The sequence below is a fragment of the Lagopus leucura genome, unplaced genomic scaffold (assembly GCF_019238085.1).
Source record: "Lagopus leucura isolate 7727_CA_CO unplaced genomic scaffold, USGS_WTPT01 Super-Scaffold_760, whole genome shotgun sequence".
Classification (NCBI taxonomy): Eukaryota; Metazoa; Chordata; class Aves; order Galliformes; family Phasianidae; genus Lagopus; species Lagopus leucura.
Genome location: NW_024962257.1, coordinates 4,209,950 through 4,237,610, shown reverse-complemented (window position 1 = coordinate 4,237,610; position 27,661 = coordinate 4,209,950). Strand labels below are relative to the sequence as shown.

The 27,661-nt window shown below is 45.6% G+C and overlaps 1 protein-coding gene across 4 annotated transcripts in view; it reads left to right on the top strand.

Moving 5' to 3' along the window:
* Positions 1 to 12: 12 nt before the first annotated feature.
* The window catches only part of SMURF1 (SMAD specific E3 ubiquitin protein ligase 1), a 42,250-nt gene continuing 14,601 nt past the window's right edge, over positions 13 to 27,661 (top strand). For 2 of the 4 annotated variants that reach the window (XM_042864257.1, XM_042864256.1), the window contains exons 1-7: positions 13 to 162; positions 24,107 to 24,145; positions 24,805 to 24,913; positions 25,522 to 25,655; positions 25,773 to 25,838; positions 26,713 to 26,788; positions 27,122 to 27,360. In XM_042864257.1, coding sequence (XP_042720191.1) covers positions 108 to 162; positions 24,107 to 24,145; positions 24,805 to 24,913; positions 25,522 to 25,655; positions 25,773 to 25,838; positions 26,713 to 26,788; positions 27,122 to 27,360 — 718 coding nt within the window. In that variant the 5' untranslated portion in view covers positions 13 to 107. Of the gene's footprint in view, positions 163 to 24,106; positions 24,146 to 24,804; positions 24,914 to 25,521; positions 25,656 to 25,772; positions 25,839 to 26,712; positions 26,789 to 27,106; positions 27,361 to 27,661 lie in introns of all 4 variants that reach the window. The other 2 variants (XM_042864255.1, XM_042864254.1) reach the window with 1 other exon arrangement.

Genomic DNA, 27,661 nt, shown 5'->3' with positions numbered 1-27,661 from the left:
GCGGCGGCGGGTCCGACCGCAGGCGAAACGCGGAGAGAGCGGCCGGAGGTTGAGCGGGCCCGCATGGGGTTGCGCGGGGCCGCGGGTTGATCTCGCCGCGGGGCGCGATGTCGAATCCCGGGACGCGTCGGAACGGCTCCAGCATCAAGATCCGCCTCACAGGTAATAGCGGGGCCCGCCGCTCACGGGCGCTCCTCGGGGCGGAGGGGCCGGAGGGGGGAGGGGCCGCGGGCCGCTGCGTGCCGCCGTGCCGGGCCGTGTGCCGCCGTGTGCCGGGCCGTGGCGGCCGCGCGGTGAGGCCGGGCCGTGGCGGCGGGCCCAGCCGTTACCGCTGCTGCTCTCCGTGCCCCCGCTCCCAGCCCGGCGTGCTGCTGCGTTTCCGAGTTATTTCCGTTTATTTCCCTTATTTATTGTTATTGTTTATTTCCCCTCGATGCCCACCCCGCCGTTCCCTCGGGTTCCCCCTTCGCTGCCGGCAGACTGTGAACGAGCCCTGAGCTCCTGAGCTCGTCTCGTTTGCCTGATGGACTCCATCAGCTTTGTTGAAAGCCCCGTTGTGCTCTGTGCGTCTCGTTGCTCCGAGTGCTTTCGCTGTGGGTTGGTTGTTTTGTTTCGTGTTTTTGCTTTGTTTCCCTTTTTGCTCTCCTCCTCGCTTGCTTCCTCCCCCAAACCCAACTTCTGCAGTCTTTGCCCTGAGCCAGATGAGCTCCGTGTCTCCTCACGAGGTCTGCGTGCACGCATGGACAAACCAATTTATGTTGCGACCTCCGAGGTCTGCATTAGATCTTCTGAAAGCTGCTCTGGCTGATGCTGAGCTGCACTTCCAATGGGAAGAAGTGCAAGTTCTGCTTCTCGAAGCTGTGGGGTGAATTGTTAATAAATAAGGCCCCGTCCGACCTTTCAAAGGCAACAGGTGGATGCTTGGAAATCTCGGTGCTGTGGTTCATTCAGACCTAGGCGCTGGCATTGATCTCTACGGAGCTGCGGCTGTGGGAGGGTGAGATATTGCCAAACAATGAGACAAATGGCACGAGGTAATCTTCAGTTCCAGGTTAGCTTGCTCCTGGCGTGTGCTGCGATCAGTCAGAAGCCACTCTTCAAAAAAACCCAGTTTGCTTTTAATCCTTTCTTGATCCTGTGCTGCTCGTGCTTTACAAGGCTGCAGTTGGCGAGGAAAATGTCAGTCTGGAAATCCTTTCGGACACGAGAAGGCTGGAAATATTTGTAGGGCATATAGATGATGTTTGATCTGAAATTAGTTTTGTGGTGCCGTGTGCTAAATGTCAAATCAGTCACTGATGTGCCTTGTTTTTATGCCAGCCAGTCAATAAAACACTGGGAGTTGAGTAACTCGTGCTGTGGTTGTAGCCCTGCTGTGGTTGTAGCCCTCCGGAGCGGGCGGGGGTCATTTCAATAACAGATAGAAGCTGTTGGTTTTAGTTTTAAGGAGTGAATGCAGCATCAAAGTGCTTTTTGCCTTTTAGCACGCACTATTCCCTCCTAGCTGAGAGCATTTTGTGCAAGAGGCTGAAGTTTCAGTTTATTGAGCAACTTGGTGGATTTTCTCACTCATCTTTTTTTTTTTTTTAATTAATTAATTGTATTGGAGAACTCTGCTTGCTCAAACACATTTTTGGTTTTTACAAGCACGCAACCTGGGTGGTATGACAAAAATTGCTGCATTTAATCAAAAATAAATTGCTTTGGGAGAGGTTTCCCTTTGGAGTTGTTAGGAAATGCTGTATCCTCAGCGTGGCTGGGGATTGCTGGCCTGCCTTACCTGCTCCAAAGCACTGCAGCTAGCGTGGCTGCTGTTTCCTCCTCTGTTCTGCTGCCCAGAGAACGTCTTCTGTTACGATTTACTACCTGCATTGTGTTTCCTGTGATTAGAGACCATTTCTGTTTTGCACCCCCAAGGAGGCTGTGGATGCCCCATCCCTCCAGGCATTCAGGGCCAGGCTGGATGTGGCTCTGGGCAGCCTGGGCTGCTGGTTGGTGACCCTGCACACAGCAGGGGTTGGGACTGGATGAGCATTGTGGGTCTTTGCAACCCGGGCCATTCTGTAAAATGCCACTTAGTCTGAAGATGACTGCTAGGAAGCAAATGGTGGTTGAATCTTTCTGCTTTTTTGTAAAGGCATCTTTTTTCCTTTTTCCTTGTTTATTGGCACGGTGTTTGTATGAGCAATGCATTGAAAGTATTTTACTTATGTGAACATATTAGAAACTGTCATCCAGCTCCTGCAGAGTGGTGTCAGTCCTGTCCCAGTGCAAATTGCAATGAAGTAACACGTTCTGCTTAGGAATGAAAAAACAAACCAACACCTGCAACTGCACGTAACTTGGATGATGGATTAAAATGGCTGCGGCCTCAAACGCGCTCATCTCTCCTTGTGTCTCAGTTCCCCCATAAGTATGAGCTGAGCTCCTTTTGGAGCTTTCCCCACTGCTGGTGATGCAGCAGCCAAGGGTGTTTGTGGCCTTGTCTCACTGCAGTCCTGGGCAAAGTGAGGTAGAACTTGTCACTCTGTGGTCTCTTTGCGTTGGTGCTGTCAGCGGGGCAGTGCAGCCGTGTCAGATGTCTCAAAACAGAGATGGGAATAATGAAATGGCATTGTGAGTGCTTGGGAGTCTGCTCGGGATCTTCTGGGTCAGGGAGGAATGGTCCAAAGTCAAAGGGGCCTTTGTGGAGCACGGCCCTTTTTTAGCTGCTGTCCTCCTCTGAAACCTTTGTTTGCTGCTGCAGCGGCTGCTCCCTGGGGGAAGTTCCAAAGGGTTTATCAGCTCCAAAGCTTACAGGCTTCTTCCTCATACTGTTATATCACCCAGAAGTACACGTGAAAACTGCAGTCTCATTGTGCTGGACCTCAGAGATACTCTTGTTCCAGGTAACTTGTGTGTGGAATTGGGAAGGTTGTGCAGAAGTGGCCTAAGAGTGCAGTTTTCCTACGAGAAAACCTCACCGTTGTGTTCTGACTTAACCAGTACGGCTATCTCATCAGCCTCGCAGCAGAGGTGCTCACAGCAGTCTGGCTTCTGGTGCCGGAGAGGAGCTGAGAAAAGATGGGGAAAAGGAAAAAGCATTCGTTCAAATGTTACAGATTGCTTCGGAGTGGGAGCAGGAAGGGGAGAGGACCTCATGTGGAAGTTCAGCCCAGGGAAATGAGTAGGTGACAAAAGCAGTTCCTTGAGCAGAGGAGCCGCAGTTGGCATCGCAGGAGAGCGCAGTCATCGCTCAGTTTAAAAGGGCATTCCTCCTTGGCAGTTTGTTATTGTATGTGTGGAGGTCTTAAACCGAGGGCGAGAGGAAGGAGAGCTCGGTGTCAGAAATGCCGAGGAGGAATGAGGAAGGTGATGAGGAGGTGGCCGGTTTGTGTGAGGTGAGCGCATTCACAGGCAGTGTTTGATGGCTGTAGGAAGCGTTGTGCTTAGCAGAGGCAAAGGGCACAGAGGTGGTTTCATTTCCCTGTCCTTAGAGCAGCTTAGGGAAGTCCCATCTGCAAAGTGCTTGTAAATGGCCGGCTTGGGCTCGTTTTGCAGCCATTCACTGGTAATTTAAGGAAAGCGTGAAAGGATACAATGGCTTCAAGTACCGAGTAAAATGCTACGTTTCTTTAAAAGCAATACGCTTCAGCTTGTTATGGAGGCATACGTTAGGAAGTGTCACAAACGCTTCCCTTTCATGACTAATGTAGTATTGATCGAGTCAGCAGAGTTAACCGACTGATCAATAGCAGCGCTAATATCGGCCACCCAGACAGTTTTACGTCCTGCGCTCAGAAACAATGCCTGTCTGTGCAGGGATCTCTATACCAAAAAGTAGCGAATACCTGGTGGGCTGTTTGTCGTTTGATGTTTTTACGTTAGAAACTGAGTCCTGGCTGCAGTCTGATGGTGCGAGAGGCGGCTAGGCTGGCCGGCCGGCCATTTTAGTCTGCCCTCACATTTGTGGCTGCTCAGGGGCTCGTTGATGGGAATGGCATGGAGCAAGGGAAACTTCATATAAAAATGTAAAAAAATCTCGCTTTCGTGGGGAGAGCAGCCTCTGCAACGGGCAGCTGGCGTCCTGCAGCCGCTGGGGTGGGAACGCAGCAGACGGATGGGCTGCGAGCCGCTGCCTTTGTCCCTCCCAGTGCGCCCAGGCCGTGCCAGCACCATTGTCCCGATGGAGGCAAATTGTCTCCAAAACGTTCCCTCAGGCAGCGAAAGTAGAAACAATAACTACTTTATTCCCAACTCGAAACTTCCCTTTCTCAAACCGGGCGCCTTGCTATGAAGGAACGTAATTTGGAATGTTGTCGTGGAGCTGCTTAATGATTTCTTATTTAATTCCTTACGGCGTTCTCACCCTCTTCCCTAAAAGGCTTTGTCGCGTTGTAACGTTCTGTAGCATTACGCTGTGCTGTCAAACGGAGCCTGCCATCTCGCAGCGAGGAGCTGAGCATCGCGCCGGGCTGCTGGCTGCTGCTCCCGAGCCCAAGGCAGCCGCCGGTGCCCTGCAGGTAGAGGAGGGGCTGCGCTGCCCCCGGTTCCTGCTGCCGGCCCTGGCGCTGTGTGTGCTGGAGGTTTGTCTGGATCGCCGCCCGACTTTAAGCAAGTCCAGTTGACATGTTTAAAGTTGGATTAGTCTGGTTAGATTACTTGCTGCTATTTATGGTTCCAGACTTAAATACTCGCTCGGCTGCCCTGTTCGTTTGGTTGAAATAGCGTGATAGGGGAGATTGGTGTGAAAAGATAAGGTTAGATCAGAATGTTTGTGAAGCTGAGGTGTGTACGCTTCAGAGGAACCCATTTAAGGTTTGAGTGCAGGGAATATTAAAGAAGGTTTTAAAAAAGAGGCTGCTCCCTGTGCCAGTGTTTTCTGTGGGTGAGCAGGGAGACCTTTTGATGGTTTTTTCCATCTCCCAAACTGATACAAATGGGACTGTGAAAAGGACCAGATTCTGCAATATCACGGAAAGCTTTTATCTGTATTACTGCCTTGATAATTTGCATTTGGGAGCCAAACACTGATGCTGATTTATGCTCTCAAAGTGAAACAAAGCTGTATTGTCACGATATGAAAACGCTTTGTTCTTTCCTGCACCGTGAGTTGTTTTGGGTGGGCAACCAGGAGTTGGTTTGGGAACGAGTCAGTGAGACGTGAAGTCTCAGGATGTTTGCAGACCCACTGTGTCATTTCTCCTGCTGTGACCTGTTTCGCCATCATGGTACGTGCTGAGGACTCGAGCGCAGCCCTCACTGCTCCGGCCAACAGCAGGGCATCAGTGATGAGAGCAGCGCTACAGCTGATTGACTGCCAGCAGTTTTACCTCAATTCCATCTCCCCTTCCTTAGCATGCACATTAGAAAGCCTGCAGTTGGCCATGCAGCTGGTTAATGCAGGCACTCGTGTTACTGCTGGTCACGGGGAAGTTGTGCTGCTTTCAGATAATGATGTTTCAGGTGCTTACAGATGAGTTCCTGCAGGCACTGCTGCAGTAACTTAAGATGTTATCTCCTCGCTTGTCTGCTGACCCCCCTTTGCCAGGAATTTGTCACTCACTGCAGGGAACTGGTGGAGGAAAACCCGGAGATGAATTATGAGCACATCTGTGCAACTTCAGCTGCTGAAATTGAGTCTTTATCAAGAATTTAAACGGGGAGGCTGAGCTTTGAGAAGCTGGGGTATGAGCGTGTTTGTCTTCTGTTGGGAGGGGGTGAGTTTGGAAAAGAAAAACAGAAGAAAGAAAGCAGTGGGCCCTGCAGCAGGCTTTGCTGGAGGTATTTATTGGTATATATCCATTTGTAAATGATTTATCTAAGTATTTGTGATGGCAGGAGGAACCTGCCTGTTGGTTGGCAAAAGGTGAGCCAGTGGGTGACAGGTTAAGATGTTACGCTGCTTATAAACATTGTTGCACGTCCCTTGGAAAGGCAGTGGTGCAGTTTTTGAAGGGGATCCCAGGCATGTTCCTCTCCCATTGCCATCCGTCATCCTTGTGGAAGCTGTAAAATGCAAGGAGAGGACGGTGGGAAAGTGTTGGAAGTTTTTCTTTCGATCAGTCTCATGAACTGGCAACTACACTGGGAATATCAGGGGATCCTGGAGCTGGGTGATAAATGTGACGATGCTCTAGTAGAATTGGCAGAATAAGCTCGCATGCTGTTTGAGAAAGAATCTCTCCACGGGGCTGTAATAGCTTGATGCCTTCCTCTTCACTAAGTCATTTTTGTCAAGTGAAAGGCCAAAATTCAAACTGGCTTGTTGTCAAGGACACTAAGCACAGCAGGCAGAAATCCCCAAGGCTACCCAGTTCACGGCGCAGAGAGGCAGAGCCGGCAGAGCACCATTTGCTCACTCTCCCCTCCCCCATGAAAAATCCTTTTTTATTTTTTTTCCCCCCCTGGTTTTTTTTTTTTTTTTTTTTTGCAGGATATGGACACTGTTATGCATACTAATAGAACGCAATGGCGAGTATTTAAAAGGGGAGTTTGTTCATCTCTCTGGGGGTGAAACAATGTTGGATTGTTGGGGAGCTGCGTTGTGGTGACCGCGCCGCTCGCCCCGCCGGCTGTGCGCACCTCCTGCAGCTGCACCTTGCCTCTGTGCACCTCGCTCCGGGAGGCTCCTAATCTCAAACTGTGCCATTAAAGCTGTAAGAAATGCTGGGAAGCCCTGGGGAATCAGGTGTGCCTTACAGCTTTCCGTTTCGTGCTTTGTTTCCTTATTGTCACTTCAGAATACGCGGCTACGTGTTGGGCGGCGTTAAGCCACGTGATTCCCTTCTGGTGTTGGTGACCACAGGGATGCTTCAGGAAGGAGCGTTCAGGTTCAGGTTTAGCCATGGTTGTTATTTCCTTTCAAACAGTAGATGCTTCTTTCCCAGGAGGTCAAGAGGAAGCCCCACATGAAGCTGATGAGGTGGCTCTATTGCAGAGATGCCCTGACGTTTCTGATCTTGCAGTCATCTTCACTTCTGCATTAACTCCCAGTGGATAGTGATATTTTTGAAGAAGTTGCAATTTTTTTCCTTCAAGTTGATGAAGTCTGCCTCAGTACATTTTAGTATTTGGAAGAAAATAGCATTTCTTAATGAGTGAATTAGAAGGAATAGCGTTTTCTTTGTCCTTTCTATATGTTTGCGTTTCAGCCTTCCATAAAAATCTGCTTATTTCCTCTAATCATTGGACTACAATAAAATACATGTCTTCTTATCAATTCAAAGTTTCCCTTTCTTGTTTATTTTGCAAAATTAAATTTGGGTGTGTTAAAGAAAACCAGTTCTTCTAATTAACCTCCTTCATTTCCAAGACACTCCATCAAAAGCTCTCCATTGTGATTTTTCTCTTCAAAAGCCAGAAGTCCTTTAAGACAGTTGCCTTTCCCTTTATTTCGGCTTGAAGACAACTGCTAGCATCGCTCTGATCGCATTTCCTCCAGCCCCATCTGCAGGCAGTGTCACAACCCCAGCATGGGATGGACCTCAGTGCCTCGATCTGTGTGCTCAGTGGATGCATCCTTTAAATGTGTGTGCTCCATTTAGTGCAGAGCATGAACAGTCAGAAGAGTCACTGACTGTATGGGTTGTGCTGTTGCTTGTTTGTTTTTTTGCTTATACTAAGTGCAGTATTAAGAAAAGTGGAGTTTCAATCTGATTTTGCAGTGGTTGATATACTTCCAGTGGATGCTTTGTTCTTTATTCTTGCAGCTGATGTGTTTGGGGTTTTCCCATGTATTTTTGTAAAAATGTGGGAACTTGGATTTAAACTGAGAAGCAAAAGGCATAGATATTGTACTGAGCAAGTGTGAGCCTGGTGAATGGATACGGCGTCGTGGAACGAGGCTTCTTGGAACTTCTAGCATGAGTGGCAGAGAAGCCATCAGAATTGGGAATCTCAGAGTTGAGCAGCTCAGTGTAAGCTGGAGGTGTGCTGTCAGCCTTTGAAAGAAGAACTTGGCCAATATCTTGAGATGATATTTACCTCCATATTATTATAACGGTAGAAATTACAGGCAGTTTCTTTTACAACTTTCTTAAAAGTAACTGCAGAGAGGAACGTGTCAAGGTGTGATGAGCACCTTGCATCTCGTATGTGTGTAAATACCCTGTTAGCAGCAGGTCAGAGGGAACAGAAACGGCTTGGTGGCCAAACCAAACCAAAAAACCTGCAGTGCTGGGGATTTTGAAAACCTGACTTTCGGAAAACCAGTTTTTCATCTCTTTTCTTTTTTATATGACCAGTTCTAATGCTGTAGGGGCTGTGATGCGTTTAACCAGTTCCTGAAATATTTTGAGCAGAGAGGAAAATTGTCCATTTGGGTTCCCCCCGTCGTACAGATGAGCACTGAAGCACGCCGTGGTTCAGCTGCAGGAGGATCCGTGGAGCTGGCAGGGAGCAGAGGGGTCTGAGGCACAAAAGGTGCGACTGCAAAGCGTCATGGCTTTGCTCAGCTTGGTGCTCGTGTGATGCAACCAAGGTAAATTTGGTTTTAACAGGGTGCTCGCAATTCATCACAGACCATAACTTTCATCTTTCCAATGTTTTTAGGGGACAGAACGCTAACAGACTTTTTTCCCAATGCATATCAATGAGAAGCAGCTGTTACAGGTCAGTAGCACAGTGCAGGTAGGCAGCCGGCCCCAACTGCTGCACAGCGAGCGCGGAGCATCACAGCAGTGCTGCTGCCACCAGCTGCCTTAGCAGTGCTTTTCCCTGGGCCAGGACAAGGCTCAGACAGACAAAAGGAACGTGTACATGGATGTTCTGCATGTGTCACGTTCTTCAGTCTAAAATTAACTACCTTCTCGGAATTAGACAAGTCTGTTTGCTAACAGAATAAATAATTCTTCTGTGCAATCCAACAGTGTGGCTTCAGCTCGGGCACAAGTGATCTTTTTGCTGCCGTTCAATCACAGAGGTAATTTGACTTGTCTGCAAATACTGTTTTGATAAACTTCCATAGGAATTAGCGCAGCGCCCATCAAATGGGGTTTATAAAAAGTTGCTTGGGAAAATGTGCCGTAAGTAGTCTGCAATTCGAGGCATTTCCTTCGCGGGATGCTTATCAAGTCTGCGTGTGCTACTTCCAAACTGAACTAGGGCATAGATGAGAGCTATTTTTGATAGAAGGGGGGAGAAAAGGAAATAAAGCTGAGCTGAGAAATAGTAGCGGCTTTCCCTTTTTTTTTTGATCGTCGCCTCGGGATGTAAATCGTACACATGTGCAGAGGGAAAACAGACTTTGAAACAGCAGAAGGAATCAGAGTAATCTGCGATGCTCGAGATGATGCTGGCAGCGTAAACGTGACTGAAATAGTCATCGTAGGGCTGGTGGGTAAATATGTTAGAAGCCTTGGGATAAAGTGGCTTCTCTCACATAGCCACTATAGCAAGGAAAACCAAAACGCCCTGTTTGTTCCTGGGCTGCTTCTGTGCTGCAGAGCAGCTGCCAGTTGTTCAGACAGCCGTGCTTCCAGATGCCTCTGTGGAGCTGTAAAGCTCTTCTTTTTTTCTTTTATTTAATGATAGCAGCAAAGAATTGTAGCATAGATGAAAATAGATGAAAAGGACGCAGGAAAAATTTCTGTGGGGATTTCTTCTGGATGAGAAGGCTGATACTGCTCTGTTTCCTAAGCGGTTGGTGGTTCCTTAATTCAGCAGTGAAACCTGGCACACCGAGCTGTCCGTGCATCTCAGAGCCAGGGCACTGCTGCCTCCTCCATCAGGCTGATGAATGAAATGAAGGGACAAGCTTAAGCTTCTTTCCATCCTGGAAGAGGTATAGAGGAAGAGGAAGAGGCTGCAGAGGGCATCGCACCTGCCAGTGTCCTCTAAATGAGTTTTGGTAGTTTATTTGAAGATCTGGAGGGAGTCAGCAGGAGTGGGAGAGCAGCTTTGGGGTGGGACAGGAGGGACGTGTGTGTATCCAATCCACCACTTTTCTCCAGTAAGCTTATCTTCGTTCATTTGTCTCGTAATTGAACAAGCAGAGTTGTTCTCCCAGCATTGTCTCTTTTGGGTCTGTTTGTTTCTTAGAGCATACTATTCCCTGGCAGAAACATGCGGATGACTGTATCAATCACTTGTGCTAACCCCTTGCCTACTTTTGTTTTGACTTGGGGGTTTTGTTTTGCTTTTAATCCAGATGAAATTGTGTGTTAATTCCTTGCACAGAGATCCATCTGCGTCCTGTGAGCGTGTTGCTTGCAGCATCAGACAATGCATCAACCTCCTACTGGCATTTTTTAATTAAAAGTACAGCGCTATCACTTCAAATTAATGCCACATAGCTTATTTTAGCGAGGAAGAGAAATGTTGTTTATAGGTTTTTCTTATGAAAATTGTTTATTAAATCTTGCTCTCCTTTGTTTCTCCCTAGCAGTTTGTCATTCAGCGCCTGGACAGCATCAGATTCCTGGTGTGCGAGTTGTGTTAGTGATATGAGTGGAAATAAAGGTTTGCATTTAATATCTTGACTCCTTGATAAATAGGAATCACCTTCTTAATAAAAGAAATAAAATGATGTTCTACAGCTGCTGTAAACAAAGTGTCAGCCTGTCTCCCACTGCATTCCCTGCGCTGAGTCCATAGCGGAGAAATAGGTATTTCTAGGAGCTTCTGTGTTATGAGCTGCAAAGAGATGGCTTTTGTAATGCTGTTCAGTGAAATTGCTAGGCCCTGTTATACTAAATTACTGTGAGAGCAAGTAATGCATCTAGTGAGAGCCAGCCCTAGTGAGAGTGTTCCTCACAGGGCATTTCGTTCTATCTAGAGTGTTAGCACTGCTAACCATCCATGCGAAATGTAATGTATTGAATCTATTTAATCAATTTAAAATGGAGAGCAAACTTGGTAGGGTTTGTCAGAACTGACTGTCTCTACGTGTTGCTTTTCTAAGTATTACATTTTAGACTTCGGTTGTGTTTTTGTAGTGGTTTGAGAACCTTTTGTCCAGGAGAACTTCACGTTTTTATTGGTATGTGATCCAGCAACCGAGTGTTGTCACTGGAGGAGGATTGTGTCGGGGTACAAAAGGCGTACACGAAGGCTGGAGAGGAAGAAGCATGGCATCTTTTCATCCGTGCTCCATCTTACTTATGTAAGGCCTTTGATCTTAGCAGCAATGGTTTGTCATTTATTGATGTAATGGATGCTGATGTTCTGTACGAGGCAAATGGCGAGCCGTGTCGCAGGCGAAGTGATGAAAGTATGGAACTGAGAAGATGGCAAACATCCTGGCCAGAGTCGTGCAGGGAAGTGTTTTCATCACAATCACAGCCTGCAGATTCAGGTTGGGATTAGCAAGGGAGTTTCCTTTATTGAATAGTTTAAAAGGTATTCTTTAAAAATTGCTGGAGGGTTTCCACATATGTTGCTGTTAAGCCGCTGTTGAGAAACTGAATTGCAAAGCTTTTCTTTTTCATTTAAAGATGTCTTTGCTAGAGCGCTGTGTGCATGCTGTATGCTATCTGTTTCCATTCTAACTCTATTTTTATTTTGCTCTCTGAAGCTAGTCTGTAACTAAAACATTCTTAGCGTCTTTTGGCAGAGGATTTAGTCAAGGACATTTGTCATCCTGCTCTCAAGGCGCTGGTTCCGGCCTTTCTCCAAGCCACTCCAAAGCAAATTTCCTTCAGCGGTGTGCATGGTGACAGTGAGGGGAGTTCCTGCGTGCACTCCAAAGCCTTTCTGCTTTCCTCTTGTTGTCATGTGCTACCATTGCTTAATCTGAAAACAAATGTGAAATATTTAACATAGCTAGATGGTACAAGATAAGGCTTGGATTTGTTCTGTGTCCGTGATGTTAGTTATGCTTGAGCTCACAGCTCACCACTCGGTCCTTCGCAGAATGATATGGATAAATGTCATATGGCCACAAAGGGATTGGGCTGTCTCGATGCGTTCAGAGGGAAGGTCCTTCCCCACCTCACAGCTAAATCAAAGGATATTTGCTATTGTGGATTGCTTTTTCTTACCCCACCTCGGCCATGGATTTGCCCCAGCCAGGCTGTTTGTTTTGCTGTTCATCCCCGGTGACTGTCAGTGGTGCTGGGCTGAATAAACAGAGACTATTGATCAAATTTGAAGTCATTAACTTGGCAGTTTAAATAGATTCTGTCCTATATAATTAGAACAAGGGAGTAACACATAGGCTGATACGGCTTTATTCTGAATAAAAGCCTCCTTTTCATGAAATCCTGTTTGGTGCTATTCAGCTCGCGCAGTTTTGTGCCTCCCATGGGTCACACAAGAATTACACATTCTGTTTAAAATACCAAAAGTGAAGAAGCTTGCTTTGCTTGTGCAAGAGAGGGCTGATACTGATACAGTGTGGATGTGCTGAACCTTGATACTGATTGGAAATGCCGTTTGGCAGAAGGGCTCACTAACCCACGTGCCACGTGAAGTTATTGGTTAGCCAATCCAGCTCAACCGTTCGTGGGGCAAACAGAGGTGAGGGGGCCGGGTAACAGCAGACCAGCTGTGGCTGTGAGCGTTACCTGAGCTCGAAAGCAGCAGGATGGGATTGTCCATCTTGCTGCTGCTCAGCTGAGCGAAACGCCCGCCTGCCAGCTTTGGATGTTTATACTCAAACACAACGGGTGATTAATTATTTTGGAAGGAAGACGTTTCCTTCTAATGGCTGCTGTTTTGTGATGTGTCTGTCAGCCTTCTACATGACTTTAACATTTTCGGTGCCGTTCAGCATGGCAGTAAGACACAGAGCTTTCTTGTGCTGGACTCCATGGAGATCTGCAAGGGAGGGCTCTTGGTGTGAGCATGGAGTTCAAACACGTGGGCTGTGTGCCTGCAGACAGCCCGGTGCTCCATGTCATGCTGCTGCCAGCCCCTGGAGAGCATGCAACCCCAGCAGCCGGGTGCGTGCTCACTGACCCACATTGCCTCAGGCAGTGCAGTCATTTGCCTGCCAGCACCGGGAAGAGCATCTCCTCACCTGCAGATCGGATGAGAGCTGATGGAGTTTGGTTCATCCAACCAAAAGGCTTGTAGGGAATTACCACTGGGTGACTAATAGGTGGTTAGGTAGGTTTGGAGTGTGCATGTGTGCTTCCTGCGGACAGGGCTGACTGCAGAACAGCAGCACAAAAAAGTCTCTTGTACATTGTTCTCATCTCCTATTGTGATTCCTGGATATGACTGATTGTTAAATCAGATCCTTGGTTGTTTTTTTTTTTTTCTGCATAGAAAAGCTTTTATTGTAATTCCTAGGCAAGAGCATTACAATGCAGGGGATGTTTTTCCTGCAACATGCAGACGTGTCATACAGAACAAAACAGTGATTCTATGTGAGGGTTAATAGAGCAAAAGTAGGTGAATGAATGAAAATTTGGCTTCAGCCAGCTATTTATATCTCTATAATTACAGTCTTTTTATGGAACAAGCCCGACTTCTGTCCCATCCTCTTCCTTTCCCCCACTTCCACAGCTTCCTTATTGCTGTCCTCCCTCCCTCTCTCCCTCCCTGCAGCTGAGGGTGCAGCCGCTGTCACCTCCTGCTGTCTGTCCCCACCTCCTGCTGTCTGTCCCCACGCAGCCCTGCAGCCCAAACCACTGCTGAGCTCTGGGTGCTGCTGCTGCCCTCTGCCAGCTGGGACAGACACAGCCGTGGCTCTGGGACTTGCTATGTTTTTGCAATTGTAAACAAGAAGGGTTGAAGCCAAGCTCTCAAAACGTGACAAAATGCAGAAGGACAGTAAAGAGCACTTTGGAGCATCTTGGGCGGATGTTGAAAGGATTATAACAGACTGAATTATATAGGAAACAAACCTAAGATTTTAGAGTTCACTTTTTCCAGGGGCTGATACCAATATCCTGAAACAGCCAATGTACTTTCTTCAAAATCAGAAGCATTGCCAGGAATTTAACTTGAGCAAACAAAATGTTTCTTTCCTTTTCCTGAATTTAAACTTTGCACCTTTATTTTCACTCGTGTTTAAGTTACTGGGGTTATTTCTCCTTTCTTGTAACTACGTGCTTAAACAATCAGCTTCAATTACTTGGAAATTTTACCTGCACATTTGATAACATTTTCCTAGGTTTTTGCATGTGCCTCTTTAATCCTGAGGCTTGATGGATGTGATGTGAATGTGAGCTGTTAATGAAGGCAAAGAGAGGGGCTGGGAGGTGATCTCCTGCTTGTGGCTCAGCTGTGTGCAGTGGAACAGGCCAGGAGGGCATGGCATGGGGCTCATGGGATGCCTGCTTCGTTCATGGCATGCAGTGTCACTTGTGTGTAACAAATAAAAGTGCTCACTTTGTTTTTCTGGTATAGATTTCCTACAGCAAAGTATCCAAGTAGTATTTTGAACTAATCTGGTGCGTTTTTTGCAGTAATGGCTTTTCTTGGCAAAGTGCTTTAAAGCAAATGCAGTCTTCCCACTTCAGTGCTCCAAACTGTTTGGTTTGTATTGACAGCATCTGAAACCAGCAAAAGAGTTGAGGTTAGAATTGCTTGCTATACATACAAGAACTGGTAATGAGATTATCATGAAAGAGAGAAGTCAGTAGAATGCTTGAACTCTATCTATCTTGGGCAAACCCTACAGGTTTTTTCCCCACGGGACACGAGGATGGTTTATAACCCAGTACCAAGGTCCAGGTTAGGATCAAAGCATCATTTATCACGGGCCATTAGGCTGTGCCACTTCTTTCAAGCACCAGCTCCATCCTGATGATCTGCATGCTTGCTATCCTCAGGTTGATAACTGCAGCCCGGGGAGCCAGGGGAAGAAAGAAGTTGTTCTGAATGAGTTCCAGCTGGTTCAGTTTTTGGCTGTCCCTTTGCTAAGTAGCCCAGAACAAAACGAACTCATTGCTCGTGGCCTTTGCACGCTCTTGACTCTTCACCGAATATTGACTTTCAGCATCCCAGTTTTAAATCCGAGCTCACTCTTGGGTCTGCTCAGAAAGTGCTCCTCCATCTCATCTGGTTGTTATTATGCTTAGTGCAAAGCGAGCAGCAGATTTGCCAATAAGGAAGGCAAAGCTGCAAGGACATGAAGCTGTTTCTCTGGCGGTGTGGGGCCTTCAGCTTTGAAAAGCTTTACGTAAGCCTGGAGACTTTTTATCTTCCTTTCCAAACATGCCAAAAAGCACTCAGCATACCTCAGTTAAAACATGAACACGGAGAACGACTGTATGTGTTAGAAGCTGGGGACAATTATAAGTCATCTGTTACTTGAGGTATGTGGTTTTAAAGCGGTGATGCAGTGCCGATGCCTCTCCTGGTACAAATATAAAGAATGCTTTTCATTTCCTTCCCAAAAAAATAATAGCGGGATGGTTTGATGGTTTCTATTGGGAAGTCATCCAGTATCCCTCAGAATTTGCTGTGGTGATAGCGAGTGAAGGTGCAGCAGTGCTGGGAGCAGTGCTGGGTAGGTGCTGCTGTTTGCTGAGGATTTCCAGCAACTGCTTGTTGCAAGAGTTATTGAAGAAATACAAAATGAGCTTGAGTTTTAGCAAATCAGCTTTAACCCACTGCATAGTTTTTCCCAAGGTTTGTTCTTTTGGTATTCCGAGTATTAGGTCGGCTAGACTTATCTTTCTGCCAAAATTCTATACTGGAATTTCTTTGCTCTGATGTTTTAGAAAGAGTGAAGAGATGTGGATTCTTGAATGGTTTGACCATGGTGGTCACGTTTGAGACTTAAAAGTGCTAAAAAATAGCTAGCAATGTTTGTTGTTTCTTACTTTCAGTGCCTTTAAAGACTTTTTTCTTGCTGTTCATTTTGCTGGCCATTAACGTCAGCGTTGGAGGTGTCCTGGGTCACCACAGCCACTCTCTCACCTGCAGCCTTTCCTCAGTTCCCCGTGCAGCTTTATTTCAGTATGGATGCAAGCAGTCCTGCTTTGCTAGGAGCCCAGCTCACAGGTAAAGCTTTAACACAGCTTCCCATCTGAATTCACTGAAATTGCTCTCCTGATGCATTTGAGCCTACATGACTAATAGTTTACGTAGTCTACGACTTACTCATGACTTAGCACCATTCATTTTTGAAACAACAGTGCTGTTGCTTGCAAGCAATCTACTTAGTGTTTGATGAGAACCAGGCGTGAGTTTTGTACTGTTTATTAAAATAAACTAATTAGAAAATTTGGTTCCCATTGAGTTGATTTTGTACCTTATTTAATTGCTGTAAGATATCAAAAATGCTCAATATTGGCTCTGTATACAGAAACAAATCTCAGTTTTCAAATTGAGATTAAGTATGCGTGAAATTGTATTCATTTCTCCTCCCACAGAATAGTGTTTTATGTTCAAACTGTTACGTTCAAGTCTTGATGCTACCTGCGTATGAGGGACTATAAATACCAACTGCTTTTTGGAGACAGAAAATGTGTTTTAGGTTACAAGTTTAGTGTTCCCATTGAAACGACACGTGGCTGTAGACCTCCAGCACGGTGCTTCCTGCTGACACAGGTTCTGCAGTGGAAGGGCAAACTTTCTTCTTCCTTCTGCACTGCAGGAAGATGGTTTGAAGCAGGCCAGTGAGTGAGCAGAGAGCTGGAGGTGATGCTGGGCTGCAAAATACAGCCATCACTGTTCCCCATAGCCTCAGGTGTAGCAGCTGACCCAGGGTTTGGTGCCTATCATTATTCCAGCAGTGTTTTGCACCACAGACAGAACCCCAAGGCTGGGGCTGTTTGAATTGGTGCAGTTGCTTGGTCCCTTGGCTCGTTTTTAGACACGTGGTAGACATCCTCAAACATATTACTTCTGGTTTTGGTCCTTTGTTTTCTGCTTTTCCCTCCTTAATAAAGCAGCAGAGAGCAGTTGTGCTGCTTTTCCTATCGGACTTAGGAAATGCATGTCTTGTAAAAACTCCAAGTCCATTATTGGGTGGTGTTTTGTGGGAGGAAAAAAGCTGCTAATCGTATATAAACGTGCTGATAAGTGGAGTCTCACAAACTGCTTGTAAACAACATAGCTGGGCTAATGGTGTGGGTAGCCCCACAGAGAATGTCTGGGAAGGGGGGGATCTAAATTTCTGTGTTTTATAGTGCACAGAATGTTTATTGGAAAAGACTTTCATGTACTGAATTAGCAAGCAAGTGATCAACTGCAAGGGCGAATCTTTTGCGAGCTTCTGTTTGATAATGAAAATGCAGTGCTTAACACTTCATACATTTAACTTAGGAAAGTGGAGATCAGAGAAATTAAATTAAACACACCTAAATTAAATGATGACTTAGCCGTAGGATGCGCTGCAAAGGGCTCTCGTTCTCATGAAGGAGTTGGAAGGTCGTTTCTGCCCAGGCAGTAGTGAAAACCAGCATAGTTTCGGACTCATTTCTAGAGTGCTCGTTGGCTTTTCTCTTGAATTTGATTCATAATTCATTGCTGTTCACCCGGTGCTTTCCAGAGGAACAATTCTGTATTTGTGAAGACTTGGCCAGCCTTTCCAGGACAGACCTGTTGTTTACTGAGGTCCTGGGATCAGGGCTGCTTTGAGCTCGGTCCTCAGCTCCACCTGTTGTGAGCAGCATGGGTTGAGCGTTCCGTTCTCGTGGGTTCTTGTGTGCTTTAACAAAGGTGCTTTGAAAGCTCCAAGTGTTAAAAGTGCAAAATATTTTTGGCCATCTTAGTAAAATTCAGTTTGGAATCTGAGTTATGAGCGCATGTGGGTGGAGGAACATGTTTTTCATGCTTTAGGAATTTTTTTCCAGATGCTTTTTCAGCACTTGGGTAACTATAAAAGTGAAGTATTAAGACTTCAGCACAGTTTTTATTTAAATGTAATTTAAGAAAATGGAGCCACATAGCTTTGTGGCAAGCCTTCAACTTCAGAGCAATGCTCTTGCACAATGCATGTTGGTGTCTGTTTCAAAATGCGAGCACAAGTATGTGCAAGCTGTGCAGATAAGCCTGTCTTGATAAATGCTCTTTGCTTGAAAACAGAAATTATTCAAGTGCGTGTGGTTGGAGACACGAGATGTGGAAGGGCAGAAATGCAGAACTGTGTTGTTCCCAGTAACTGCACCTTGCACAATCAAGTGTGGAGTAAATGTAAAATGCTGGGTTTGGTTCCAGTATGAATCTTGTCATTTGGACTGTTTTAGTTAGCTGTCAGCTACGAGACAGAACAGTATTCTGATCTTGGGGCAAATTAGTGATTTTTTAACAGGAATTTTTTGTTCTTTCCAGGTACTTCTGTTTCTCTCAAGCGTATGCAGAAGCTGAAACTATAGCTGAAGCCTGAGCATATGGGCTGTTTTCAGGGAGCTGGGAGACCATTTGTGGACGCTCTAGCAAAGCAAAACTTGACTGAGTTTGATGAGTCTTGGCGGCAGAGGACTGAGTTTTAAAAACCATGGAGTGGTTATATATAACTTCATGTTCTGTGAATGTTTTCTCTGGTTAAAGGGTGGTCAATTGAGTGTTTTTTGAGAATGGCTCTCTTTGAGAACGAGCCTTCCAGCTGCTGTGAAATGGGGGTAGCAGTAGCTAACTCAGCTCTTACTTCCAGTTTGCAAAGAACGTGGTTGTGTTCTGAATGTGGTGCCAGATGGCCTGCAAGGAAAAGGTCCAAGGACGTGAAGGAGGCTCGTGCTGCAAGGGTACTTCTTGATGGCAGAATTACTGTGTTCTTGCCCCACTGTTCCTGGTTGTGTTCCCTACAACTAAGAAATCGTTGTAGGGGCAAGGGAAATGGTAAGCTGAAGGTGCTGAAGTCACTTTGAGAGGTTTGCCCTCTATAGCAGCAACAAAAAGGCCCTGGAACTAGTTTGAGTGAGAGGTGGGAGTTCACTGTAGCTGGAGTTTGCCCCATTGTATAAGAGCTAAAGAAATTCTTTGGGTGACCTCTGTTTCAGATCTGGGGCTGGCTGAGGACAGCAGTAACAAACACTGCAGTGGTTGGGGTTACTTGGGTTTTACATCTGAGTAGAAACTGAGTATCAATAGGAGATTGCAGAGAGAGTATGAGAAAGTTCTTGGCCTGCACTGGAGGAAGGCATAGCAGTCTTACAAGAAAACTGATGCAATAATAGGATTTAATGGAAAATGTAATCTGGGAGTTAGCCTTTGTGTCAGGCATTTGTTATGGGTGAACAAAGGGGAAAGAAGAGAAAGAAGAGTTAGTATGAGAGATAATTGGATATGCTTATTTCTACTTGTCTAATTTGTGTGCCTTTCTCTGATTCAGCATCGGCATTAATTCAGCTTCCTATTGATCTCTTCATTTAATCCCTGCAAAGTTCTCCAGCTAATTCCATAACTCTTAGTGTTTCTCCAAGGTTTGTATCTCGGTTCACTCTAAAACTTGCTTTACTGGTCGTGATGCATGCAGTCTCAGCTAACTGGAAATGAGCGGTGTTTGTTCTTCCAATAGTCCTGCACTGATTTTTGAGTGATTCACTTTATGGAGGGTTAATCAGACCTGCTGCTGTACACATGCAGGATGTGAAGACCTGCAGCCAGTCAGTGCCCAGAAGGATTTTTTCAGTTTGAGTAAGTTTTAGGAATCTTGGAGATGAAACTGTTGGGTTTTGTCCACTTGCTGTTGTTTGTGCTGCAAGGGCTCTCTCTCATGCATGACATTTTTATGCTTAGGTAGGATGGAAATCTGATTCTTGGCAAAGTGGATACTTTAATGACATGTTAATGGACTAATAAAAATGGCTTTTTCTGGGTGTGTGGTTTTTTGAAGAGCTCTTCAAAGTTGTCTAGTGTTTGCAACTGGCTGCATGAAGCCAAGTTCCAGCCCACGAGGAAAGCATGCCTTGAAAAGAGGCTTTGATTCTCACTGCAGCCTACACAAAAGGGCCACAAAAAGGTTTCGTGCATCAAATCCAGCAACTCTTTGAGAACTGAGGTTTTCTAATGAAGCATTGCTTTAATCTGGCTGTTAGGTTTGGTTCCAGCTTCAGTACGGGCAGTCTTCAAATGCCGGGGTGCGATGTGTGGCAGCCCCAAAGTCTGAGGGTTTGGGCTGGTTTGTAGAGGACTGCAGGTCTGGTTGGCAGCGTGGTGCTGAGAGCATTCGTGAAGGTCACTCAGTGTGCACATCAGTGGCTGCACGCGTGAAATTAGTTCTGTACAGAGAATTGGTTTCTTTGGCAGAGGTAAGACTCAGTTTGGTTTCTTTTCTGCATTAAGCACTGCAGTGATTCACTTACTGTGAAGCTAAAGCAGTCTGTGGATTTATGCATTGCAGTCTGAAGCAGACAGAGGAAGACTACAAGTATTCTTAAAGCAAACAAGAAAAGGACTGGAATAGAAACCATGGCCTTTGTGGTGACAGCTTAAGCTTCGATTTGTGAATAAAACAGTACCTTTCAGTTCAGTGATGTGGTTTACTGCAGAGAAGCCACATTTTGACACTCGCTGCCTTTACCCGCCTTTCCTTTTCCATTCAACTTGCTCTTGTGCCCTATCAAACATAAATGATTGTCAGCCTTAAAAAAACAAAGCACTTAAAAACCTTCACGGGTTGCCTGGTAGTAGAAATGAAAACAAACGTTCGATCTGCAGCGAAGTCTCATTTAAGGCTATGTGCACAGAAGAGGGGCGATAAGCAGAGTCCTGCTTCAGGGCGCTGGGGGGGATGGCTGGGGGCATTTCTCAGCACTTTGCACACAAATTGTGTAGAAGCATTGGGATGGGAAGTGATTTCCCATCACAGGGCCAGCAAAGGTTTTAACTGTGGGCTGTGGTGCTTTGGGCTGTTAGAGCAGCATGTGGTAAATAGCTGATGCTTGTGCTTTTTCTTTTTTGTGTGAGTCTTTGTTTGTGGAAGATTTTCTACACTTGGAGCTCGTTATTTTTCTGTGCTGTCTTCTGCAGACTTTTTCAAGATGGAAGAGTCGGACAACTTGCAGTGCTCGTAATGCTTATGCTGTGTATCTCCATGATTAAAGATGGTCTGCTCAGAAGTAAATACTAAGTGAAGTCCTTTTTACGTCATTAGCCTGCTGGCCTTGTGTTTACCTTCTGTCAGAAAGTAAAATGAATATATCCTGGAATCTAGCAGCGTGTTTGCACAAGCACAAATGATTAACCTGGAATATCAAAGGGAAGGCCAGAGATGGCTGAGAGGTTTGTTTGCCAGCATCCCTCAGCACGACCTTCCCCCTTTCCCAAGGAAGACGTGGCCGTGCTGCTGGGTGGCCTTGTCTCCCAGCCTAACTGGAGTGCTCAGCTGAATGCTGCTGGCTCAGATCGTAGCCACGTGTAAAAGTCCTTCATTTCAGCAAGGAGGTGCTTACCTTTCACTCAGAGCACGGAGCAAAGTGTGAATTATTGCAGTCCCTAACGCAGATGCTGCTTTGCAGTGGTACAGGCTGGCGTCTGCTGAATCTTTGCGTGCTGCAAAACTCACCTACCTGAAAACAAAGATAGCAGCATAGCACTGTGCTGAGGGAGTGTTATGTTAGGTGTGAGCGAATGCAGAGAAACAGCAGAGTGAAAGACCTCCCTGCAGACCAGCAGCTATCCCTCGAGCCCAGTGTGAAGGAGGAACTTGGCACCTGAGCACATTCGTAGGCAGCTCTGTTTACTTGGGGCCGTTTCATTGTTCCTCACCCGGGCTCTCCTCCTTCCCAGGAAGGCCGGTCACGCTCCAGAGGCCGCTCACTGGTGAAGCAGCAGCTTTCTGATGCAATGCTCAGCCTGGCTCAGCGCAGGCAGCAGAGCTGTGCCGTGCTTCCCTTCCTACACCTGCTGCAGCTCCTACAGATGATTCACTTCTGCTTTGGGAGCGGGCGAACAGCCGGGGGCTGGCACGGAACTGCTCACCTCCCCCGGGCTGCGCTGAATCCGCAGGGTGAATCCTGACTTTGTCTAAGCCTCATCCTTTCTTCACCCTCTGCCAAATATGCTTTCACATTAATGCTTCACCCAGCTGGCTAATTTGGCCTTTGAAATTATCTCAGTAATGTCAGGTGCTTAAAAAAACATTCCCATCCCTTTATAAATATTATAATAGGGATGTGAAGACATTGCTTCAGTGTTCCTTGGGATCTACAGTATAAAAAGAAGTTCTTGAGTGCTGCATAGCAATCCGGAGTGCAGCATAAACAAATAGTGTGTCAAGCTGGAACAAGTCGGTTGGCTTTCAGAAGGCTTTCAGAAGGCAGAATGCAAATGTCCGAGACAGGAGAATTAGTGCCTTCTGTAACTCTGCAACAAATGTGAGCAGATTTCTCCTGCTGATGGGCCATAAGCCTCGTTTAAAGAAAGGAAAAGCATTTTGCAAAGGCTGGATGCTGGGTTTTGTGCAAAGCCTGAGCAGAGCGGCCGGTTTGCAGATCAGCATCCATCCCTTTCCCTGCGCCTTGTCCGGGCAGCAACCTCCATGCAGGGGTAACTTCAGTAACTTCTTAAGCTTTTGTAGGAAAGCCTGTGGCAGAAAGAAAAGAATGAACTGAAAAATAGAATTCTTTGGTAACAGCTTTAGAAGCTGCGGCTGCTGGTGAGCTCTAGAAAGCACACCTGAAATGTAAAATAAATGTGATAATTGTATAGCCAGACAGTATGCAGATTGTTACAGATGGAGTACTTGTCCAACTTAATAACGTGTTCTTCGAACTGGGGAAGGAAAGTGGGATGAGTTATTTGATTTAGAAAAGAAAAAGCTCCACCACTCAGAGGAACTTCACAATTCGTTTTGGCGAGTGCTGGAACGTTCCTGCTCTGGTTCTGCCTGTACTCATTGCCTGCTCTGCTGGTTCTTTTTCCTGGCTGGGAGGAGGAAATTAAGCTTTGCCCTGTTGTGCTTCCATAGAGTTTCTGTCACCCTGTTCTATTTCAAACCGAATTGCCACAGTCCTGCAGACTTCTCCTTTTTGGTCAGCTCTTAAAATGCCCAAGAGGAGCTTTCTCTGAACATGCAGTTTACCAGTCTTAGAAGCACATAATTTTTAATCCATTCTAAAAATAGTTGCATGCAGTGGCTGCTTTAATTATTAATAAAACGGAAGGATTTGTGTATTTTTTTTTTTCTATGTACCTCTGTGTTAAGCTGGGATGGCTGTGGGCTGTTGGCTTGTTGTGTGAGATGAGGCAGTCCTTATTCTGCGGGATGTTTCAGCTGATGGGCCGTTGCTGTGGAATTCCAGTGGAAGTGCAAAAGAAATATATATTTATGCACATCTTCACTGCGCCCAGCATAGAGCTACTGTGTGCAAATGCTGCTGGGGCTGCTGGAAGTGCAGGGCCTGGCAGATGAGAAGCATCTGTGCCAGGGGAAATGACCATCTTGAGTTATCTGTGAGTGTTCATTTCTCATGCTGAAGGATAGAACTTGGTGGGGAAGAGGCTCCCTCAAAGGCTCAGTCTTATAAATACTTTTCTTGGTTGTTTTTTTCTCCTGGTGCTGGGCGAGTCAGAGCTCTCATGTTTTCATGTTTGGCTCTGTAGTTACTTTTTCTGGCCTTAGAGTTTAATGGATACTGAGCTACTTGAATTATTGAGGCTGTGCTGAGCAGCCCTTACTAAACAGCAGAATTTAGGCTTGTAGCTGGTAATAGACCAAGTAGAAATGGAGATTGGTGCAAGTTTCTTGATCTCATTTTTGCCTTAACCTCTCTGTTATTGAGTGAAATTGGAGAGAGGGAAATGATGTCTCAATTGTGGACCTTGCAAAGGAAAAATTCTTGATGCTGTCTTTCCCCTCAGTATTTCTATTTTCTCCTTGGTGAAGTCGTGTTCATCTCCAAACCTTTCTGTTTTGGCGAGGTGTTGAGGCTGTTGGAGCAGCACCTCCAAGAGTTGGTTGTACTGCTGCTCTGAAAAGCAGGAGGCTGCAGTGTCTGCTAGGACCTGGTGCCGAGGTCACCTCCAGGAGCCCTGAACCATTCTTGGTTCAAAACCTGCATTGTAAGATGAGTGAAACAAGTGCAGCAAAATCTTGTTGAAGCACATAAGCATGTAGCATAGAAAACAAGGAGGCTTTGGCACAAAGAGATGTGCAATAAATCCGTACTTTGCAACAACGGAACAAACCAGCAAAGTGCATTTCCAATCACAGATAAAGATGCTCGTGTTTAACATTTGGGTTTCTTACAGGAATTAGGACCAGGCAGTATTGTAAGGGGTGTGATTGCTGCAAGGCTTTATTTGTTCTGAAGATTTCTTACTGTGATATTTTGTTTTGCAGTATTATGTGCCAAGAATCTTGCAAAGAAAGATTTCTTCAGTAAGTATGCCTTAATTGTATAACCTTCTGCTCTTGCTTAATGAGGTTTATCTCTAGACTGTGCTTTACTGTCCTGGCTCATTTTTGGATGTGATTTGTTCTGTGGTTCATGCTTGCAGTAGCATTGCATTACTACACAAACACACATTGCCCTGAACAGTATTTGGGTGATGCAGGCTCCAGTGTTGGAAAGACCAAGGATCTCAGATTCTTGTTGAAAGTCTGGCCAATGACACCACAAGCAGGTTGCTGCTTGCACTTCTTTCTGTTGGTTACCAGTAGCATCCATCTCTTGTGGAAGTATTTGCAAAACATGCCAGGGGTGCAAGTAAAGTATCCCAGAGCTGCAGTCTCAATGTTATGTTAAGGATTGAATAAAAATGCCTACTTTCCAGTATGCTTATAGCATTTAAGCACTGTTAAATTAAGCACGTTTTGCCTGTTTCCTAAATCGTTTTACTATTTATGGCAGATACAGATGTGTAGGGCAGAAGTACCTCGTTCTTTAAATAGGAGCTGCTTTCTCTATTTTCAGTTTGGGGATGATGGCACCTTTCCTTTCTCGAGGGGAGAAAACGTGCAGGACTTGATGATATCATTATCTGGGCAGAAACAAAACAAAAAGCATGAAGTGTAACAGCCCCTTTTCCCTTCCACAGGACTTCCTGACCCGTTTGCAAAAATAGTTGTTGATGGGTCAGGTCAGTGCCACTCAACTGACACTGTGAAGAACACATTGGACCCCAAATGGAACCAGCATTATGATCTGTGAGTTGTTCATTAGGTCATAAGTAAACTCCTGTGTGTGTGTGTAAATATATATATGTATTCCAGGCATTTATCTGATAGATGAAAGGGAAGAATGGCCACTGGTGCTTCATCACGTGTTACCAAGAAGAATCATATTTGCTGAGGAGGACTAATGTTTGCAATAACAGAAAACTGCCTGCTAGTAAAGGTTTGCTTCTGTTGCCTGTAGGTGTTTGAATTTGGAGATATGTGTATGTTAGGTACAGAGCACCACGGCGTGGAGTGAGCAGTTCAGCTTTTAGAACAGATTGTCCTTGCAGTGATTCATTGTCTTCAAAATATTACAAATATAAATTTTAAGAAAGTTTTCTACATCAATTAGTTTGATGCTGAGGTTTTAATGGGGCTGCCTGTGGTTAATTTGTGCTGCAGCAATATCAATTAAATGTGCTATGTAACTGCAGTAACTCATTAATAACACCATTCCAGGCTTAAGCACTTCTGTGTTTATAATAAAGGAGCGTGACCAACGTACTCCAATGTATCAGAATTTGTAGCACAGAAATGCTGTGGAGTGAGGTGGTATTTTCTTCTGAAATAAGTCTTTTGATATGTATTTTTTGTAGATATGTTGGGAAGACAGATTCCATAACCATCAGTGTATGGAACCATAAAAAAATCCACAAGAAACAGGGAGCTGGCTTCCTGGGGTGTGTGCGACTCCTCTCCAATGCCATCAGCAGGCTAAAAGACACCGGATGTAAGAGCAGCTCCTGCCTGGCACAGCCCAGAACCTTCAGTGCCTTGTCTGAGTAGTGAGTAGTGTTCTCTCCCAGCCCCTCCGTGTTTTGTTGATGTTTCCAATTCTTGTTTGCAGACCAGCGTTTGGATCTATGCAAACTAAATCCCACGGATACTGATGCTGTGCGAGGCCAAATAGTGGGTAAGAATACTCTTAGTTAAACATTTATCTTCTTAAATACACCATCAGGGCAAATGATGAATTGAAAAAGACACCCGTGGTTACTGCTTCAGAGCCTTTTCTGTGTTGTTTCTTCAGGTTTTAATGGGATTAGGTTACATAACAGCAATTGTTCTGTTGTACTCCTGCAAACGAGTTGAATTGCTCTTATTTAATAATGGCAAACAATATTAAGAAGAGGGAGTGCATTTGGCAGGGTTCCTATTGCAGCTCTGGAAGGGTGAAATGTTACTGTAAAACTAATAGCTTTTGGACCAAGATGACAGGCAAAAGGGACATCACCTGGATAGGAGGCACCTAAAGAAGGTAAAAGAAATTCTGCAAATTGCTGTTTCGATGCCATCCTTGATTTTTGACTATTTCTTTCCACTGCTGTCAATGCTAGTTTTGCATCCAACTTAACAACCATGTCACCACACTGCTCTGCCTCCCCCTGCCCTGCCCTGAGCCCAAGCTTTTCAATAGCTGTACATCAATATGTTCAGCAAAATCAGAATTCTCACCGTAATGATGACATCTAGTGGTGAGCAATTTCCTCCCAGCTCACCTTCCCGAAACCCCATGAAATGCAGATGTGGGGCCTGATATTTGATATCCACAGGAACAGAATCAGCTTCAGTTTTGATGATGCGATGCCTCTCACGTCTTTCCACCCTTTTTAAAAAGTCAGTAATGTGTCAGGGTTGTGGAGGGAGCTGGGGCGAGTGATGTGCTCTCATGTGTGCTGTATGGTTTTAGTGTTCTGCAGTGTTTTACCCTGTGTAAACGTGGGTTGTCTGGTTTTTTGTTGTTGTTTAGGGAACAATTATTAACTTGCATTTGCTTTTTATTTCAGTCAGTTTACAGACACGGGACAGAATAGGCACCGGAGGTTCTGTGGTAGATTGCAGAGGGCTTTTGGAGAATGAAGGGTAAGGATTCCTTTCTTTACATTTCCCCAGAAAACAGGTTTATATGTGGGAAGAATATAATGACTGTTCACTTCTCTGGGAATACGTAACAGGTAGTAAAGCTGTAGCTGAATGCTTGCTCAAAGAAAATCAGCTGAACTGACTAGGACTTGATATTTCTTGTTACCTGTGCTTCTGGCACTTCTGTTTGGCTAAGAAATTTGGTGTAAGGAAATGGCATATCTTGGGTTGGAAGTTACTTGAAGTAATGGAGAGAGAAAGGGAGAGAGAGAAAGACATTTGTTTCTGCATTCACTTCTGTGATGGAAAATCTTGAAGTTTCCCCATTTTCAGAACGGTTTATGAAGATTCTGGACCAGGGAGGCCACTGAGCTGTTTTATGGAAGAACCAGCACCCTACACAGACACTACAGGGGCTGCAGGTGGAGGCAATTGTCGCTTTGTAGAGTCTCCCAGTCAAGATCAGAGGCTTCAGGCACAGCGCCTTCGGACTCCTGAAGTCAGAGGTCATGTACAGACACCTCAGAACAGACCTCATGGTCACCAGTCTCCTGACCTACCTGAAGGCTATGGTAAGAATTTTCCAGAACCATTCCATTTAAGTTTTCAAAAGGCTTCAGAGGACAATTCTCCCATTTTACCATCCTGATGTGGTTTACCTGTTAGGACGTGCAGTATCCGTGAGCATCTGATGGTCTGCATTTTGGAAAAGGAACTGAGCAGTGCAGCTGCAAGTTTGAGATTGTCTAATTAGCAGTTGTGTACTCCAGGATACACTGAGGGGTTGATGGTAAATTAAACATGAGGTTGTGGTGTGATGCTGTTACAGAAAATTCACTGCTAATCTTGGCATTGTATCTAGGGAGAAACGAA